At 43.3% G+C, this 21,609-nt stretch overlaps 1 protein-coding gene across 1 annotated transcript; it reads left to right on the top strand.

The window, feature by feature from the left end:
• The first annotated feature begins 8,929 nt into the window (after window positions 1-8,929).
• LOC133909821 (uncharacterized) lies at window positions 8,930-21,227 on the top strand. Its single transcript, XM_062352374.1, has 2 exons — window positions 8,930-9,437; window positions 19,923-21,227. Exons 1-2 carry the CDS (start codon window positions 9,007-9,009, stop codon window positions 21,004-21,006), a joined length of 1,515 nt encoding a protein of 504 aa, XP_062208358.1. The 5' UTR covers window positions 8,930-9,006; the 3' UTR covers window positions 21,007-21,227.
• The last annotated feature ends 382 nt before the right edge of the window (window positions 21,228-21,609 follow it).

Here is a 21,609-nt window from a genome sequence, read left to right as displayed (position 1 = left end):
GAATCAAGATTTTTCATAGCTAGTGGTCAGTGAGGGTCATCTGACACCGTGAGAATATCATGAGAACGAGGTGTCCTAGGGTGCTATATATCATAATAAGAAGGTTGTTATTGATGCAGTGAAATACTGGTCGTTGTCCCTTCTAAGGCAGTTCAAGGTTGTGAAGTCAAGCAAAAGGGAGTACGCCGTCAAGTGTTTGGTGCCTGATTGTCCATGGTAGGTGTACGCATTCAGGGGGAAGTGGGTTGACCACTAGGAGTATAACTGCCACATTGACGAAATAGAGTTCTCCCATCAGAACCTGTCATCTACTTTTGCTGCTAATATTATACACGGAGAGATTGTGAATAACCTAAAGTATGAGTCACGATCAATAATTTGTACTATTGAGAAAAGATTTCAGTACACAATAAGCTACGCCAATGCATGGAGAGTAAAACAGAAGGCTATTGAGATGAGATTTGGGTCATACGAAGTATCATATGACAACTTACCACATCAACTAGCCACAATATGTGCGAGAAACCCTGAAAGTTACTTTGACATCAAGCATTACCCCTCGAGTGATGTGTTTGGAATGCTCGTACTGCAGCGTGCTTTCTTTGCATTTGCGGCAACCATCAAGGCATTTAGGTATTATCGACCCATCATTTGCTTGGATAGGACGTTCCTCACTATGAAGTATAAATGACAGATACTATCTGTAATTGGGGTAGACGGGAACAACCAAGTCATGCCACTGGAGTTTGCCTTTGTGGAGAGCGAGAACGAGGATAGCTGGTATTAATTCCTTGAGCGGGTGAAGCATGCTATTGTTCTAGACCGGTCTGATGTATGTTTGATTTATGATAGACATGTAAGATTGTTGCAGGCTTTGTTGTATATGCAATACGACAGTGTTCGATGGTATGTAACAACAAAGTGGTCCGACTTGAAGAGAAGGTGGTGCATGAGGCATATGGGTGCAAAATTTTACAGATAATTAAAAAACAAGCACTTGATGAATCTTTTCAAGAAATTGTGCAATCACCTGAGGTAGAAGACACAGGAGATGAGCCGGTTGCTCTTGGACCTATCCCAACAAATACTCCCCAGATAGTAAGGAGGTCAGGGTCATCTGTTAAGAACTTCTCGCAGTGGATAGAAAATGAGCCAAGAGAGAAATGAGCCTTGATATATGACACTGGAGGAGTAACGTATGAGATAATGACAATTAATCTTGCTGAGGTCTACAACTGGTTTATGCGGGGTATGAGTTCCCTCCCTCTAGTTGGAATTGTTAAAGGTATTCTGCATGGAACTTGCAGATATTTCATTAATCGTTGGAATTGTTAAAGGTATTCTGCATGGAACTTGCAGATATTTCATTAATCGCTATGCAATTGCTTTGATAAGGACATCACTGGCTCACATATGACCATGCCTATGTTATACAACAACGAAACTAAGGTACATACATTCTATGTTAGATTTACCTTTTATCTATTTGAGCAAAGGGTGTTGCACCATGAGTTGTGTATGTTTTCATTTTCAGAAGTGTTGGCATGGATTAATGTAAAGGAAGGAGGACGTGCATGGAGGATAAATGAAATTGATTGGAGACCGAGTTTGAACCTTCTCCAACTATTCTTCAAAGCCACCATGTCATTTATGGGCCAAGGGAAGCAAGACTTTGAGTTGAACACGTTCTGGATTCGGATTCGGACTACAGAAACAATGTTGGATTCAATTGGCCGTATTTTATTCACACGGAGTCCGTTTGGATGTTCTTGGACTTCCTGGAAAGCTTATTAAGTCTACTTTCCAATGGATCTGACCACACTTCAAAATTCTATTCGATCCAGCTGAAACTTCCAAAACAGTCCACGTCTATTTTTAGAAACGGTGTTGCGCCACCTATAATGGGCTTTGGGCCTTGTAACTTCGTTTGGGACCCCAAACTAAGTGGGGCCCAAGGTGTGTGTGCCCCAACCTGGTGGAGGACGACCTAGGGCTTTCCCTTGACCGTCATCCCACCCTCATAAATAGCTAGGCATCCCTCTATGTTTCTCGGATTTTGTTAGATTAAAGTTTAGCCATTGCTACTTTACTGCGTAGATGCGCGTGTCAGCTAGACCGCCTGTTCTACTATCTTCGGAACCCCCATGTTATGGATTTTATCAATTTGAAGCTTCAATTCATACCCACAATTTTAGATTGCTCTTTATCTGGTTCTTGCATTGTTCTTCATCACATTGCAGGAATTAACCTTCGTGGTTAGGTCAACCGTGTCGTGGCAAGGTTGATAACATTTGAGGCGTGATGTAGCAATTGCTAAGATGCAATGTCCTGTACGGTTGTAGTCGGATCATCAACGTCGCTCCTCATCGACGTCGTTTATCAAACTCACTGAAAGATCAAGCCAACACTCAAACCACAACCGTGGTGTTTATCGTGTTTCAAAGGCAATGACAGATAACTGTATGTTGTATGGATTAATGCTATGTGAGTACATGGACAAGACCACAAATAAGGCACATATGCACTACGCAAATTAGATGGAAACCGCGGAGCACAAGTTCAATGTCTTGTGCCAAGATAAGGGTCGTAGGGGTGATAGACATGAGCGACATGTGCAAGAGTGCGTGCTTATGAATGGAACATGCATCTGTTCATGTCAGAAGCCACAATTGCTACACAGGCCGTGCACACACGTCTTTGCTGTAAGTGCGGAGTCCCATATGCTACCCCAACAATATGTTTCCTGCTACTTTATGAAGGATTAGATACTGAACACATGGAACCATGAGCTCTATGGCTACGACATTATTGATACGTTTACAAGTAATCTAGGTCCCTCGCGAATCTACGGGCCAGACTTAGAGAAGATGAAAAACGGTCCAGGACGTCGACAAACTCGGCGGATTCGAAATGATATGGATGAATCCGAGGCGGGTGCAAGGGTGAAGTGATGTAGCAAGTGCGATGAAACTGAGCACACATACAAGAACTGTCCGAGAAATGCACCTGGTGTGTAGATGGGGTCACAACGGTGGTCAAGTGTGAATGTGTTTATCATATCTGGATGTTATTTTGTGAGGTTTCTGTCTAACCTATGTACGTTGTATTTGAACCTTACATTTGTATTTGGTTGTGTACCTATATGTTATAATCTGTTCATGTAACTGTGTGTACCTGCATGTTATATGTTATTTGGACCTTACATTTGTATTTGGTTGTCAAGCGGGTTTTCGACAAGATCGCGCGGGCCCTGAAACATACCTCATGTTGATCCACTGCAGACGTCGTCAGTGCCCCTTCCAGGTCCAGTGGGGTTAACGCAGAGTCATCCAGGAGGTCTAATGTGCAACGACCACCACAGGGGCATGCATCAACATCGCCACCTCGACCACACGCTCTAGGGCTGGTAACAATAGGTACGCCTTTTTCATACGCACGTCGGTTAGAGATATTCTTTTCTTACCGATGCATTTATTTAAAAAAATATGGTAGGTGCACCTACACACTTAATGGCGCAGATACCTCGACCATGGCCAGCGCCGACACCTTCACCGTTCACAGGCCTCTCAGGTAATGGGCGCCAATATACTACCTCATTCAATATATTCAATAGTATATCTAATATAATTATCCGTCCGTAGGTTACTACGATGATGAAGTCGGGACGTCTGCATCTTCATCTCCACCGTTCGCACCCTACTTCGCCAATCAGGCCGGGCCGTGTACAGCTGCCTCTGCATACTATACAGGTATAACATTGCATTTTACTAATACATTCATTTTCACATCTACCATATCTAATAAATTCATCCGTTCGCAGGCCCCATCAAGTGATTATGCATGGACGATGGTGGCAACATCGCAGTCGTCATACCCGAGTCAGGAGGATGAGCTTGGGTCAGACCCCACGTTCGACATCATGAGTGACTTCTTTGGGGGTACACCGGAATACGACCTCGTCACGGGGTCCTAGTTGCCAGGTGCTCCACTACCGACATAGCAGACCTAGGAGGAGGCCTCAACACCTGCGATCACTACGAGGCCTACCAGGCAGGTTGTTCCACCGAACAACCTGACCTACTCTAGGGGCCATGTGAGGGCGACAACCTGACCTACACTAGGGGCCACATGAGGGCGAACTAGCAGCACCAGCGACGGGACCATGATGGTGGGAACATCCGACAGCATCGGGGGAGACAACATTAGGATTATATCTTTGCTTTTGTAACTTAGATGTTTGTTTCTTGATGCATCTTCAATTCGCAAACTAGTCATCTACTTTATTTTCCTATCTCCCTCCGATGTTTTGCTTCATTAGCTACGTGATGAAGAACCTATACGATACGACTAGTCTTACATATTTGTACATGTCTACTTTTTATGTATTACATGATCAGACATTACTACATACCATGTCATTAATGCATTTCTTAATCCCATGTGATCGCACGCTACCAGCATCTCAGAGTGACATCGACTCTCGCTGCCACCTTTTCAGGGAGATGCGACCCCTCGCTATCAGCTTTTCAGACTGACGAAACCGCTCACTGCCACCTTTTCAGAGCGATGTGACCGCACGTTGCCAACTACTCAGAGTCCAGTGACCGGTCGCTACAGGAAGGCATCCGATGCATGCACTGTCTCCAAATTACATAACTACACTTGGTCCATACACCATCGGTCCATGCTTATTAAATGGGAGGCCAAGGCAATGAGAAGGTCATGACATCGTAGTTTTTCGAAACACCACTACCATATGATACCTAATACCAGACCATGGCTGGCTCCTCAAGTAGATATTTCTCGTGGACATCCAAATTCTCAATGATAGCCTTACAGACTATGAAGGAGACCTAGGCAAAAGGTGATGATGTGTTCAAGGAGGAGAACCTAAACAAAGTGATGTCGAATGGCAGACCATGACTCGTTGTCCCTGTTTCACCACGGAGGAATAGCGGCGAATGGTAAGCTCTGTGACCTCCATGGACATAAAGACATACTTGTTAGAGTGCCATTAGAGATATATCAGGGTGTGCAAACTAGCTGACATAGCAAAATATTTTAGCAAGCGAGCGCACACCAAATTAATGCACCATCAGCAGTACGAGGAGCATATTAAGGTACATTCATCATTATTACATGTCCCCGTTATTTGTTAGGTTGCACTTCTAAGACACGTTTATATTTTCGTATGCTCTTTTTTATACTAGGTATTCCCTTATGATGAAGAGTTGCTGAACAAACCCATCGAGAACATTTTTCTTTGGCATCTGCTCTTCGGCGATAGCTTCCTACCCGGATGTAACTGGAGACGCAGAGGTGGTCATTCAAGACCTCCACGCCTTTGCCAAAGAGGCGGTGGTTGGACCCGCAGTGAAAGAGGTGGTCATTCGATAACCACCACAAGAGGACGTGCTTCTACCACTTTCGCCACAACCGAATGGGTTGGTTCCGACGATGATGACTTCATGCTAACTCCTTAGATAACTCCACATCATTGCGAATTCTCTGACGACGGGGCAAATGATTGGGATCCTAACTTTGATTACTTTTTTTATACACCGGCAGCACATAGACCAAATTCCCCAGAATACGATTACCATTGGATTGACCGAGAGATAAGACGCAGACAACTTCAAAGGCCATTTCGTCTGTAATGTTTCCGCTACTCATTGTTGTACTTGTTGAATTTAATGTGGTTTCATCATTTTTAACCTATTACCTAAGGCATGTATATATCTTAGATGTATCTTACATGCTATTAGTAATGTTTAAATTCTATCTTACATTCAATATGGTTTTATCATTTTACTTACATGTATTTATTCTATCTTCACTTAAATATTTTCTAAGATTTTTATTATTTTTATCTTAAATAATTTCTAGAATTTTTGTTCTTTTAATATATAAAAAAATCTCTCTCAGGTGGGACCTAACCGCCCTCTCAGGTGGGACCTGAGGTGGGACCTAACCGCCCTCTCAGGGGCGATAAAGGTAATCGCCCTATAAGAGGGAGCTAAGGGCCACAGTGGCACAAGCGAACTTACTTACCGTTCTTTAAAAGGACTGTAGCCATTTGAGAGGATGGTAGACAATCACTCAAATTTTTTCATTCGAAGTATATTTTTTAATTATTTTTTAAAAAAATATTAAAAAAACTCAACAAATTGCATCGCATCATTGGGCTGAATGATGAATGATTATTTTATTGGGTAGCAAGCGGGCCCTTTTTTCCTTGTTCGTGCGTTGAAAAAGGATCACGCCGCCATCCACCCGCGTTCAGCAATGAGCAGTCCATCAGCCCACGTGAAAAAGGCCAGAGAAATCTCGCGTGGCCGTGAAAGTCTCACGGTCCACCACGGTCTTGTCCAGGGTCCCTCCTGGCAGGCAACTGGGCAAGAATCTGGCCCATCTGGCCTCAACGAAGGCCGAAACCAGCCTGCGCCGTGGCCTCCTCCACGCCCGCAGGGTCAGGCCTGCAACTCCGCAGGCCATAGGCCCAGATCTGTGATTGGCACACAACCGCTGGACCATCACGAAGCAGCCCATCTCTTATCTCCGAACGCTCCACCCCATGGCCCAACCGGTGTGACCCCACCGGGTTTGAGCTTGCGCGGAATCTGGTGGGCCTTGCAGCGTCCTTGTTTCCTACCTCCGGTTGCAGTCGCTGTGTGCGCCGCCGCAGCCGCATGGCCTGCCATCAGCCAGACCGCTCACCTCGCCCGGGGAGGATGAGCCACGAGATGGGGCCGTAACAGCGAAAAGGCGATCGGGTAGGGTGATTCTGGTGCTGGCCCAGACGGCATTGGCCAGCGAGCATGCTAAAGGCCCCAGGCCGCTAGTTATGCATCCTCAATTTCCGTCTTTCGTCAGACCATACGTTTTGGTTGCTGCACAACCAAACCAACTTCTAGACCTTATGCACTTTGCCGGATTCTCAGCGTACACCAAGATGTGAAAGTTGTTTAGGTTTGAAGGACCCTTTTTGTGGTCTGTTTTCAATTTTGTCTTTTGCATTTTGCATGCGACGTACTTCTATGGTTTCGCTCAGTAATCATACAGCAAATGTATGAACTTCACACAGTTAGCTCCTGTATTCTTGTCCGCTCGTATACGAGCTTCATTTTACCAGCATTACGAGTCAAGCAACGAGTCATAAATACTTCATTTTTATGGTGGGTTGCACGCAGTAGCAGAGCTAGGATTTTTTTGTTAGGTGTGCACTCTAAATTTTTATAAGACTGTAAATTTAATATACAAGTATAAAATTTACCAAAATATAACACAAATATATTAAAAAAGTCTCACAATATCATAAATAAACAAATAAGTTTAAAATTTTGCAAAAATTATAATATAAATAGTTCAAATATGAAATAAGGTCTTACACAAATAGAAGATTACACTACTACAATAAAAGTGGTTTTATAGCAATTTTCCCCTGAATTAAACTCAACTTGAAAAATAAAAAGAGTAATTAGAAATAACTAAAAGCAATTTATGAGCTAAAAATGTTTTTAGAGTGTTCCTTATGTTTCAAATATCCCTCCATAAATTTTCCAGAATTAATTGAAGTATTTTGGTATTTCTTTAGCCTTGCTTTGATTTATGGAATTTACTGATCAATTGGAAAACATAATAGAAAAGGAAAATAATAAATAAAACTTAGAAAGAAAAAAATCTTCGGACCAAAACTCTAATCCTTTCTGGGTTGAATCCAATTCTCTTTATCTTTTTCTCGTTCTTTTTCCAAACCGTCTCATTTCTATGTTCTCATGCCTCCTTTCTTTCTTCTGCTTCCATTTCTTCTCTAATCTATATATTATGAAAATTTTAAACCAAAACTTTTGATAGTCTCAGGACTACCCGGACACCCACTGGCGCACGATGGATGGCATTATCGGGAACCAACCGCACGCCGCCCGAAAATGACAGCCATCAGCGCTTTTTTATCACACATCTTGGTACCGAGAATAGTTTGGTCTGGAAATTCAAAGGGATTCGCACATCTTTGCCTGAGATTTACTGATTTTCATAATTGTTCCATTACATGTATTTTGACAACCGAAGCCTATTATTCAATAGGTACAACAGAAGCAAAGAAATTTCCTCCTGGATTTTAAATTTCATGATATATTTCGTATTTGAGTTTAAAGTTATCATTGCTTCGAAAATTCTTGGACATATCCAAAAGTTTGCGGCCCCATCTCGTCCTCACTAAAGAAAATCACAAGCCGAAATTTCAGACCCTCCTTTTGAACTCCATTAACAAGATGCAACTAGAAGTCAGTGGATTTGGTAAAACGCACGACCTCATAATACCACAACGAGTATTTGCAAGGCCGATTCGATTGCAACATAACGTTGCCGCCACTAACACAATGTTGATAATCATTATTTGGTTTCTGTCTTTACCTAACATCTTAAGTTTACGGCCCGCTTGTCACACTCCGAAATTTCCTAAGGTTAGGTGGTCAATTTTCCTACCACAAAGGTGCAATAGAACTAATCTTGGGCAATTATGTGTGGCAAAGTTGGTTAGATTAGCCATAACAGTTTCTCTTTAGAGGATATTCTCGTTGTGAAGGGATTTTCGTTTCCTTCAGTATTTTAACGGTTTCCCTTTACGATGGGATTCCTAAATCATTCACTTTAGAACGAGATTCTCTTTTCTTTTCCTTTGTGATTTTCTTCGAAGGGAAACTGTTAAATATGAGAGAAAATAAAGAAAATAGGAACAGGAAAGAGAACAAAATGAAGAAAATATGGTTGAAAATGATCTAAGATCATCTCCAACCATATTCTATCAACGTATTTATGTTGTACTTATAATCATTATAAACCAAACATATAATGATTTATAAGTACAGCATAAATGCATTAATTTCTATCGCTTTCGATCTATACTGATATGATTGGGGCAACTGGCCGACCGCTCGAGAGCATAAACACAACAGACGCGTATAGTTGACCCCAGTTCAGAGACCGAGTTCTGGAGGTCGCGCCATGGGTGGATGCCTAGCTTCGCCAAGGCGCGTGGGCGAGCCGAGCGAGGAAGGAGAGTCGACATTCCTGTCGTCGAGGTCGCCCAGCTGCTGCGTCGCTTTCCAATCGCGGCAAATCAATGGCAAGCGCCCGTACTACCTGTGCTACGACGCGCGGAGTGGCGCCGCGGCCGGCAGCAGCGGCAGGTCGCTCCGGCTGAACGGCGAGAGCGTCACCAGCCCATGCTCCAGGTTCTACATCGAGCCGTCCAGGGTGCACGCCGGGCTCGTGCACATCCGGTGCTGCTACGACAACAAGTACTGGGTGGCGCAGCAGCGCCAGCATGAAGGTGGCTGGGCTATCATCGGCGGCGCCGACGAACCGGAGGAGGACCTGTCCAAGCCGACATGCACGCTGTTTAAGACCACACGCGTCCCCCCACACTCCATCAGGTACCAATATATCCATCGATCTAGGCAGAATTTGAGAATCAAGCTCAACCCAGTCATAACGAGAGTTTTCCAAGAACACAAGGCTCTCATACATGGAATTAAACTCTAGGTTTTATAAAACATCATTCTAAAAGTTACAGCCATAAAAAGATAACAACTTAAAAAAGGAACACTTAGATCAAGGAAATGAACACCGGGTGAAGAACTTTTTCAAATTGATGTATCTAGAGGCAAGCAAGATTCAAGACCAATTTCTATGTGAATTTTATACCTCTACCAATAAGAAGAGCAACTTTGAGGTGATAGAAAATTTCAGCTCTCAAGCAAAGTGAAAATTACAACGAAAAACTAAAAACTCGCGACAAGCAATAGAACCAATAGAGTAAAACTAGAAGGAGATGAACATAAACATAAGAGACAGATTATACAAGTTTTCGGATACACAAAGTTCTCACCTAACATATAAGTTAAGCATTTATCCCTTATAAAACCCTAGTACACAACACACAAGTGGCTGGCTCACCACTCTCCCACAACCCTCCCTCTATTTATAGGCATAAGAAGGTTCCTTAGCTCTTAAGTTTTCTTGTTCATAAAGTACCCCTCACTTCCAATATACTCCTATCTACCACTGGAGTATTTTAGTCCAATCTGTTCTCTGTCCATCGAACGGTTATGTTGACTTCATGACTTAACTTTGCCTTGACGCAAGCTTCACGATAATGCCACATGCACTCCATCCTTCCATGGTTTTGAGGCCAAACCGTGAAACCGTCTTGCACGCGTCTCAAATCGTGACTCACCGCAACTTGCTTACCTCTTAAGCAAGCGATCCAATGTCGACGCGTGTACTCCGTCTTGCGATCTTAACCGCCGGCAAGTCTCTCCTACTCCCGATCCCTTGGACCGCCTTGTCACTTGCACCGGCATCCCCTTTGCTTGACTTTGTCAACACGCCGTCTTTATCCGCCTTCTCATACTTTAATTGCTCTCCACATGTACAACTAGAATCACCCTTGACTTCGTCCGGCCACCTTGATCGTCCGGCATCAAGCATCCCGCTTAGCCCCAATCATCCCGCCGTTGACCATCAAGTTGCATCCATCACCTGCACATCATAAGACAAGCACAAATGTATCTCAAAATCCTCAGTCGAAAAGCTCATCTCAGACAAATCGTGAACGCTGGATCAATCATGAACGCCGGATGATTCGACGTGTATTGCCCTTTGATCACCGAACCATTTGGCGAGTATAATTTCGACTCCCCTGAAAGCTTCCTGGAAAATCATCCGGCGAAGCATCCGACATACACTCCTTCATCACCGGACCATCCGGTGAGTGCAACCCACCAGACAAGTCAGTTTGCAACCTCTCTGGAAAAAGTAGTCCAGCGTGCACAGATCCAATCACCGGACCATCTGGTGTATAGAACTCCTGAAGTTCACCTCCTAGAATGCTCCGGCATGCACAATGCCTCACTGTCGGACAATACGACGTGTACAAATTCTCCAGCGCTAGATCATCCGGCGAGTGCAAATTTCTTGGCTCATGGACAAAAATTCCAATTCTTTTTTTCTCAAACTCCGGTTAGTCATAATCACAATCATGCATTGTAATACATAGACATGGTCATGCAGAACCGAAAATCATCACCAATTTCAATAACTCATCACATATAAACCAAGACACTTGTCAACTTAGTTTATCAATCTCCCCCTTGATGAGTGCATTGATAATTCTTAAAGCATAAAGATTTTGTTTTTGAAGAAATTTCAACAAGAGAAACTCATCCAAATGATCAAGAGCTATAGAACGAGCAAATCAATGTCACTTGGCATAAGAAAGATTTTGCAAAAGCCTGAAGAGAAACAAAGACAAGCCAAAAATAAAAACTCCCCCTTGATGAATACATAATTTTCATTATACAAGATTCTTCTTTGTGATTTAGTGCATACTTTCTCCCCCTTTAGCAATGCAAACATTAAAGATAAAACACCATGCAATGCATCAATATGCAAACCTAATGAGCTTTCACACCAAAAAGTATTTGCAAATGCTAGCAACATCAAAGGGCTATGGAGATTAGAATATTGAGCTCACAATTGCACAAAGGTTCAAAAAGATATAGTGTTACAATAGCATGAAGCATTAAAAGCTAAACCTGAAGAATTGTTGGCGCATTTAAGTTCACATAGTCGAATCATGGTAAAAGCATCCACCACATAAGCATCCACTCCTGTTGAGGCAAGAAAAGTATTAATAACTAGCTAACTTCAATTTTGAACTAGGCAAACAAACATTCATGACAGTAGGCTTTGCAAACGCTAATATATGAAACTAAGACTTAGTTAGATCAAGTGATTAAAAGATGAAACATTTAGGCACAATTCTTTGTATTTCATTTTATCCTCAAGTTGCCTTTTATCCAAGCAAAATGTCGCACGACTGGGTACGGCAAATACCTCGAGGCTTCAAGACGACCGTACTAGATCACCTGTTAGCACAAGAAACTTGATTGCTCAAGATTATTCAAATTGTACAAATTATCAAGTTTTTCACAAGATCATGTCAAGTAGTGTCTTTACGACACAAGAAATACATGTTCCCGCAAGATTCTATCATGGGCTAAACATTCGACAAATACAGAAAATATAGTGCAATGTTCCCCAATCTACAGTCTTGAACTAAGAAGCTTAGAGCAATATATTCATCATACTAGCATTAACACAAGTATTGACTAAGCCAAAACAATTACGAACATGGTGATCAAGAATTTAGAATTTTATAGTCTACATGATTTATAAAATTACCAAATTTCATCTTTAGGAAAGCTAGCTTGCTTGAAAATTTCCATGTCAAAGCATCAAGAGGAGCCTAAGTTTAAAAGCTTGCTCCGCACAACTACTCAACTTAGTCCAAATTCAAGATTAGCAACAGAAAATGCTAAAGACATACAAGTCAAAGCTCAACTAATACAATTATCTTACAGAATGCTATGCAATACGAATGCAACAAAAGTAAGATAAAGTATGTATAATAGAAACTCCCCCTCACACAATGCCATAGGGATGACACACTCCAAGCTCTCCCCTCAAAAAAGCAAACTTGGTTGCATCTAGAGGTTTGTGTAAAGATATCAGGAAGCTAATGTTGGTTATCTATGTATCTTAAGTTAATGTCTCACTTCTCATTGTGGCCTCGTAAGATGTGGAGTCTCACATCTATGTGTTTAGTTTTGGAGTGCTGGATTGGGTTATTGACTAATCTTATGGCACTGGTGTTGTCACACAAAGTGGTGTACTCTTGAAGTCTAACCCAAAATCTCTCAAAATAGCAACCATCCACAAAATCTGAGAACAACAGCTAGCAGCAACAACATATTCAGTTTTAGCAGTAGGCTGTGCAACACTAGACTGCTTGCGAGAAGACCAACAAATAAGAGAGGTACCCAAGAAATGACAAGTACCCAAGATACTCTTCCTATTAATTCTACAACCAGCAAAGTCGGCATCCAAAAAACCTCGAAGAGAAAGCGAAGAGGATGTAGAAAACCAAAGACCACACTTAAGGGTGTGTTTGACATACCTCAATATGCGCTTCACCGTTTGGCGATGAGATGTTCTTAGCGAAGCTTAGAAGTGGGCACACAAGCATACGGAGAAGTGGATGTCGAGTAGTGTCGCCGTCAGATACAGGAGGGAGCCAATCATGCTCCTGTACTCCCACTGGTCTACAGCCTTGCCATCTTCATCTGGATCAAACACGGTCGAGGTAGCCATCGGTGTCACCAAGGGTTTCGCATCGCTCATGTCGAACTTCTTTAGCAGATCCTTGGTGTACTTCCCCTGGTGGATGAATGTACCTTGCTTGCATTGCTTGATTTGAAGCTCAAGGAAGAAGTTGAGCTCGCCCATCATCGACATCTCAAATTCTCTACTCATAGTTTTTGCAAATTTGGCCACAATAGCATGAAAAGAGCTACTAACAATGATATCATCCACGTATATCTGAACAAGTAGCAAATCATTGTCATGCTTGAAGGTGAACAAAGTTTTATCCACTGACCCCATCACATACCCATACTCTAACAAGAACTTAAGGCTATCATAACAAGCTCTAGGCGCCTGCTTAAGCCCATACAAAGCCTTTTGAAACTTGTATACTCTATATGGGTATTTGGGGTGCTCAAAACTAGGTGGTTGTTTGACATAGATCTCTTCTTTTATAAACACATTTAGGAAAGCACTCTTGACATCCATTTGATATAACTTGAAACCCTTGGATGCCGAAAATGCAAGAAGGATCATAATAGCTTCTAGTCTAGCTACTGGTGCAAAGGTCTCTTCAAAATCTATTCTCTATATTTGAGTGAAACTCTGGGCCACAAGTCTAGTTTTGTTTCTAACTATAGATCCATCCTCCCCCTTCTAGTTTTTGAAAACCCATTTGATGTCTATGGTATGAATGTTTGGGGATGGTTCTACAAGGACCCAAACTTGATTTCTCTTAAAGTTTTTTAGTTCTTTATGCATAGCTTTGACCCAATTTGAATCAGAAAGAGCATGTCCAATATCATGGGGCTCAAAAGAAGCAGCAAATGCAGAATCAGTGAGGTGAGTATATTGAGCAGATTTGGACCTCATTACCTTTTCACCAAGATCACCAATCATCAGCTGTGAGGGATGTCTCCGCCGAATGTGTTGAGGAGCCTCGCGTTGTGAGATGATCTCCCTTTCAAACACTGCCGGTGCAGACCTAAAAGCAGCTGAAGTGGAAGTAGAGGCTGCAAGACCCTTTACTAGGGTAGAAAAAGTAGGAGCCAACTCTGTAGTAGGTGTGATAGAAGGAAGTTGTGGATCATCATCATCATCATCACCGAGAGTTGGAATGTCGCCATCTACAAAGATACTTTCGCTCATCTCTTAATCACCAGCACACTCAAAAATAGGGCTAGCACAAGGGGTTGATTCATCAAAGGCCACATCACAGGACTCTATGATAGTGTTAGTGTCAAGATTATAAACCCCATAAGAATGACCATGAAGCGAATAACCCAAGAAAATCTCATCGAAAGAACATGACTCAAACTTGTCAAGATTGCCACGCTTTATGATGAAGCAATGACATCCAAAAACTCTCAAATGAGAAATATTCGACTTCCTCCCAAAGCACAACTCATTAGAAGTCACATTCAAAATCGAGTGCAAGGAAATCCGATTGGAGATATAGCAAGCTGTGCTAATAGCCTCTGCCCAAAACTTCCTAAGAGTCCTATACTCATCAAGCATCGTCCTAGCCATCTCAACTAAAGTTCGATTCATTCTTTCAACCACGCCATTCTACTGAGGAATGTGTGGGGCAGAAAATTGATGCTCAATGCCATGTTCAAGACAGAAAGTGTCAAAGAGATAGTTCTTGAACTCAGTGCCATTATCACTGCGAATTGCTTTCAATGCACCAGAAAGTTCCTTGAATAATCTCAAAGCTAAGCTCTGAAAGTGTGGAAACATTTCATCCTTGCTCACAAGAAAGAACACCTAAGAGTAACAAGAGTAGTCATCAACAATGACAAATACATACCACTTCCCACCCACCAAACGAACTTGAGATGGACCAACAGTGTCCATATGGCAAAGTTCTCCCGGTCATTCAGTTATCACCAAATTAACTAGCGGGTGAGAGACGGCAACCATCTTGCCATGCCGACAAAGAGCACAATCAAGGTTCTTCTCAAACTTGAGTTTGGGCAATCCTCGGATCAAGCCAAGGGCACTCAAATGAGAAAGTAAATCAAAGCTTATGTGCCCTAGCCTCCTATGTCACATCCAAAGCTTAGAAGAAGGTTGTGCAATTAAACACCGAGAAACACCATGAGACTCAGAAAAATTAGCTCAAAAAATTCTCCCAACTCAAGAAATCCAACAAACCAAAGCGTGTGAGGAATTAAGAACTCGAGAAGCATCACGCTTGAAGCGCACTTCCAAGTCCTCATCCAACAACTGAGATACATAAAGCAAATTGTATCCCAGATCCTTCACCAAAGCCACATCTTTGAGAGTAAAACTCTCATTCACATTTACCATACATTTGACCTTCACTCTTCCCTTTCTATCATCCTAGAATGTGATGTACTTGTGCTGCTTCGTCGGGGTGAGGCTGGAGAACCATGATGCATCTCCGGTCATATGGCGTGAACAACAGGAGTCGATAAGCCATTTGTACTCCAAGCCTCTGCCTGCCACCTACATATGAGACGAATAGTAGGTGGATGGCTCAGTACTGGGGTTAGATAAAAACCTCTTCAGAATCCAGTACTGGGTCATCCGCCCTGAAGCAGTAACAACAGGTGCATGCAAATAAACACTAGCGCGCTAAGGGTGAGTACCATGATGAGGAAAACATGGTCTGCCAAAGCGTTGTGACTCAAAACCTCTGACATGTGAACCAAAACCATATGAATCATGATAAGATCCACGCCGGGCACCACCTCTAGGAGGAAACTGAAGAGCGCTGGAACCTAATGAGTAGGAGCGAGAAAAAAGCTCATGTACACCAAAAGAGGGGCGGCACATATCCTGAGTACTCCACTCTCACTCACACCGTTCATCCCTCCTACGGCGAAAGTAAAACCCAATTAGGTGACCCTCTCTCTGGCAGTAGGTGCAGTGGTAGCGTCTCTCAGGTACTTGACTGCTGATCACTCTAGACTCTCTCATAGGGGCTTTCATCTTAGGATGTGGAGCTCCCTTGGGTTGTGATGTGTGTTTCTTCTTGGTGGGTTGTGGTGTGTCATTGATCTTAGATTTCTCAGCCTCAAGGATAGTAGGTGTGGTGAAAACAGTCTTACCATCCCTATTGTAAGCCACCCTCTCAAAATCCAACCCCAAAGCTAAACCTGTCTTATCTACGCATATTTTGGTCTTGGCCAAAATCAGGTTCATTTTGCCATTGTCTTCTGAGAATTTCTCCACAAGAGAAAGGGGATACTCATTCTCGACCATAAGCTTTTGAACTTGCTCTCTTACCCAGCTGAGTTTGTCCTTAAAGATTATGCAGATGGAATAGTTTAGTTGCACATCCTTAAAAGACTCAGCACTCTCCAATCTAGACTCTAGCTCCTTAATGCGCTTGACTTTCACTTCAACATCCTTTAAGAGCAAAGGGCAATTTTTGCAAGCGCCTAAGAGAGTAGGTCTAGAGCCAACTTCTCAGCAGTGTCAAGCTAACTCAAGGAGCTTCTTCTTAGTAGTTTCAAGCCAACTGACGATTTGAGTATGCAAAATTTGAAGCTCAGCAAGCTCACTCATGACCATAAAGTCAACTATCACACTCCTCATCTTTGGCCCTAGATCTAAGAAACTCACACTCAGATAAAGAACATTCTAGCCTAGACTTGAGTTTTTTAACCTCACGAACCGCTTTCTTAAGCAATCTATACTGACTAACAAGAGCATCATTCAAGGAATCAACCTGAATAGAAAGTTGGTCGTAGGAAGGAAATATCTCAGAGGGATCAAGCTCGGGGTTGCTGTCGTTGTCGTTCGCTATGAAGAAAAGGCTGGTGAAGGAGGTCTTCCTTCATCTTGAGATTGGGGCAGTTAGTCTTGAAATGAGTAGTGTCACCACACTCATAACAAGCACGAGAATCACCCTCCTTCGGTCTTTATGGTTGTTGTCAACGCCAAATCTTCATCATCAAATGCGTCCACCCGCGCTTCTGTGATAGAGACCAAGGAAGACAAAGCAAATGACAAAGCAAATCCACTAGGTGAGGTGTTAGCACAAGAAAGACCAACTCCAGCCTGAATACCACCACTAGATCCTGAAACCAACGTTATGTTTTGAGACAGTGGGTTTTCTAGATCTATCCTAGCCGCCTTGACTATTTCTGTGGATTTAGCTTGCTGAAGAGTTCATCACAAGTCAATGTGTCATAACCAGATGACTCCTCAATGCTAGAGATATTTACCTCCCATATGCTACGGTCAAGAGTATAGAGAAGTTTGATCACCCTCTCATGGTCAAAGTAAGGCAAAACCCTAGTGGGTCTAAGATTACTAACAATCCCATCAAATCAAGCAAGCATGTCATCCAAAGACTCTCCAGGGTTTTGCATGAACATCTGATATTCCTGATTGTACGTGCTCTGGCGTCGAGCCTTGATCTGGTTGGTGCCTTCATGAAAGACACTAAGAGTAGACCAGACCTCTCTAGCAGTACGGATGTGCTAAACTCTATCAAATTCATTACGACTCAGACTGGTGAACAATGTATTTCTAGTTTTGTTGTTGGCTTCATATTGTTCAATATGTGTTTGAGAAGTGCGAGCGATAGGATTCTCATAGTTGGAGTCTACAATCTCCCATATAGCACTTCCTTGGCTTAAGAAATAAGCCTCCATGCACAACTTCTAGTATAAAAAATCACGGCCTTCAAAGAAAGGGATCTTCCCTTGTCTCTCCATTGTCGCCTACGGATAACAAAATCAGTTAAGGTCAACAAATGATCAAACTCGGCTCTGATACCAATTGCAAGACCGAGAATGATGACTAGAGGGGGTGAATAGGCGTCTTACCAAATTCTCGGTTGGCCTCTTCTTAATCTTTCACCCTATACACCTCAAAACCAAGAGCGAAAACAACACAAGGAGAGAAACTAGTCACAATGAGAGTCTCCCAAGAAAACAAGGTTCTCATGGATGGAATTGAACCCTAGATTTCATAGAATACCATTCCAAGAGTCGTAGCCAAAAAAAGATAACAACTTGAAGAAGGAACTCTTATATCTAAGAAAATGAACACTGGGCGAAGAAGTTCTTCAAATTGATAGATCTAGAGGCAAGGGAGATTCAAGACCAATTTCTATGTGAATTTTATGCCTCTACCAACAAGAAAAACAACTTCGAGGTGATGGAAAATTTCAGCTCTCAAGCAAAACGAAAATCACAATGAAATACTAATAACTCGCAACAAAGTAAGGGAGCCAATAGAAGGAAATTAGAAGGAGATGAACACAAGTATAAGGAACAACATGATCTTTATTACTTGCAAAGAACATCCCTATTTTCGGCAGATTACACAAGTTTTCGGATACACAAAGTTCTCACAAAACACATAGGCTAAGCATTCATCTCTCCCTTCTAAAATCCTAGCACACAACACACAAGTGGCTGGCTCACCACTCTCCCACAGCCCTACCCCTCTATTTATATGCCTATGAAGGTTCTTTAGCTCTTAAGTTTCCTTATTCCCAAAATACCCCTCACTTCCAATGCACTCTTGCCTACCACCAAGGCATTTTAGTCCAATCTCTTCGCCGTCCATCAAACGGCTGTGGCACCTGCATGACTTAGCTTCGCCTTGGTGCAAGCTTTGCAATGATACCACGTGCACTCCATCCTTCCACGGTTTTGAGGCCAAATCATGAAACCGTCTTGCACGCTTCTCAAAGCATGACTCATTGCCACTTGTTTATACCTTAAGCAAGTGATCCGATATCGACGTGTGTACTCCATCTCATGATCTTGACCACCGGTAAATCTCTCCCGCTCCTGATCCCTCGGGCTGTATTGTCACTTGCACCAACATCCCCTTCGCTTAACTTTGTCAATACACTGTCTTCATCCGCCTTCTCATGCTTTGCTTGCTCTTCACGTGTACAGCTAGAATCATCCTTAACTCTATCTGGCCACCTTGATCGTCCGACACCAAGCATTTCGCTTAGCCCCGATCATCTCACCGTCGACCTCTAAGTTGCATCCATCACCTGCACATCATAAGACAAGTACAAACGTATCTCCAATTCCATCATAGATTAGTCAAAATTAAAATTCTCAGTCGAAAAACTCATCTCAGACAAATCGTGAATTTCGAATGATTCGACGTGTATTGCCCTCTGATCACCAGACCATCTGGCAAGTGTAATTCCAACTCCCCTGAAAACTTCCTAGAAAATCATCCAACGTACACTCCTCCATAGTCGGACCATCCGGTGAGTGCAACCCACCAGACAAGTTAGTTTGCAACATCTCTGAAAAAATTAGTCCGACGTGCACAGATCCAATCGCCGGACCATCCGGTGTATAAAACTCCTGCATAGTGCCTCATCGCCGAACCATCCGACGTGTACAAATTCTCCAGCGTCGGATCATCCGGCGAGTGTAAATTTCGTAGCTCATAGATAGAAATTCCAATTCTATTTTTCTCCAACTCTAGTTAATCATAATCATAATCATGCATTGTAATACATAAACATGCTTATGCAAAATCGAAAATGATTAAACTAAATCATCACCAATTTTAATCTCTCATCACGTATAAATCAAGACACTTATCAACTTGATTTCTCACTGCCATGGATATGCAATCGAGGCGTGTTATCACGGGAGGGGACAGTTAATTTGGAAAATCTTAGCGAATATACTGTTACATATCAAGTGCATGCAACGAGTAGTTTGGTACGTAACTCCTAACTGCAACTGCAGGCTCCTCCACGTCCATCGGGGAAAGTACGCGTGTCTGCCCTCAAGCTCTGACGACAATATGATCAGGCTGCTGGAGACTGTCAGTCCCTCCCTACTTACAGGAGACAAGGAAGATGCCATTGCCACCTTCACTGTCCATGACCTATCGGAGCAGTTTGTGCTGCCCAGATACCTTGCTTTCAAAGGCGACAACGGCATGTACCTCCGCGCGCGCACCGTGGAACGGTATCCATACCTCCAGTTCTCGGGACGCGACGTCGGAGACCAAGCCGTGCTCAACACCATCCACACCAACGACGACGGGACCTTCCGCGTGAGGTCAAGCCACGTGGGCAAGTTCTGGAGGCGCAGCCCGAACTGGATCTGGACCGACTCCACGGGCGACCCCACGGATGACACGCTGTTCAGGGCGATCAGATTATCCGGAGCTGGCTTCTTCGCGCTCCAGAACTTGGGCAACGAGTACTTCTGCAAAAGGCTAACCACCGAGGGCAAGAGGAGCTGCCTCAATGCTGGTACTCCGACGATCACGGCAGATGCACGGTTGCAGTTGGAAGAAGCCGTTGTGTCCCGTCAGATTTACAACGTCGTCTTCGACCTCTCTGAACCAAGAATCTACGGCAGGAGCGTCGTCACCATGGCCACCGCGTCTGCTCTCAACGGCACAACGTCAAACAACACGGCTAAACTAATCCTGGCGTACACGGACACGGAGAAGAGGACCTGGGTTTCGACCGTCACGTTGAAGCTTGGCGTCGCAGCCACGATTTGTACCGGGGTTCCGGTGATCGTAGCAGGCGGGAGCGTTGAGGTTTCGGCTGAATTCAGCGGACTGTACAGCTGGGGGTCGCCCGTCGAGAAGGAGACAACGCAGAAGGTCGCCTACGAAGTCACTGTGCCTCCCAAGACGAGGGTGACGGTGGCCTCGACAGCGACTAGGGCTTTCTGCGACGTCCCCTTCTCCTACACGCAGAGGGACACCCTGTTTGACGGGCGGCAAGTCACGTACGACATGGACGATGGCCTCTACACCGGTGTCAATTGCTACGATTTCAAGTATGTGACCAGCGAAGAAAACATCTGAAGTGGAATTTGGTGTTCTAATTTCTATGTAAATATATCGTGTGCTGTACTGTTTGTTAATTTACGTATGTGGTTTTCCGTTTAAAAGGGACCAATTCTCTCTGTCAGTGTATTAGACTTGATTCTTCTTTTCAGAGTGCAGGAATTTGCACAAGTACTCATGGCTGAGATCAAAGAATGACAAAAAATCAGGTTAATATAAACATCTTTACAAATATGGGAGATATTGTTGAAAATATTGTCTCTATAATTGCTTACTATCGTAGAGGCATTCCACTCTAACACTACTACAGAACCGACCATATATACCGATCCATCACTGCCAGTTCATAAGCCGCGCAGAAAGAATCAGCCAATGTGACTTATGAACCGACAGTGAAAAGGGGTTTCACTGCCAGCCTTTGGCTCAAGTCGGCAGTGATGCCCTGCTATAGCTTCACTACCGACTGAGGGCATCGGCCGACAATGATAGCTAGACATCATTGCTGGCTGGTGGTATGAGCCGATATTGATGTGTACAATATAAAATAGTGGCCCTCTCGTTCCCTAAGCCCGAGCACAATATAGAGGAGCTCTGTTTTTACTCGGTGACGACCAATTTTTG

This window comes from Phragmites australis, chromosome 1 (genome assembly GCF_958298935.1).
Source record: "Phragmites australis chromosome 1, lpPhrAust1.1, whole genome shotgun sequence".
Classification (NCBI taxonomy): Eukaryota; Viridiplantae; Streptophyta; class Magnoliopsida; order Poales; family Poaceae; genus Phragmites; species Phragmites australis.
The sequence above is the reverse complement of the archived record's forward strand: the minus strand, read 5'-3'. Positions and strand labels throughout refer to the sequence as shown.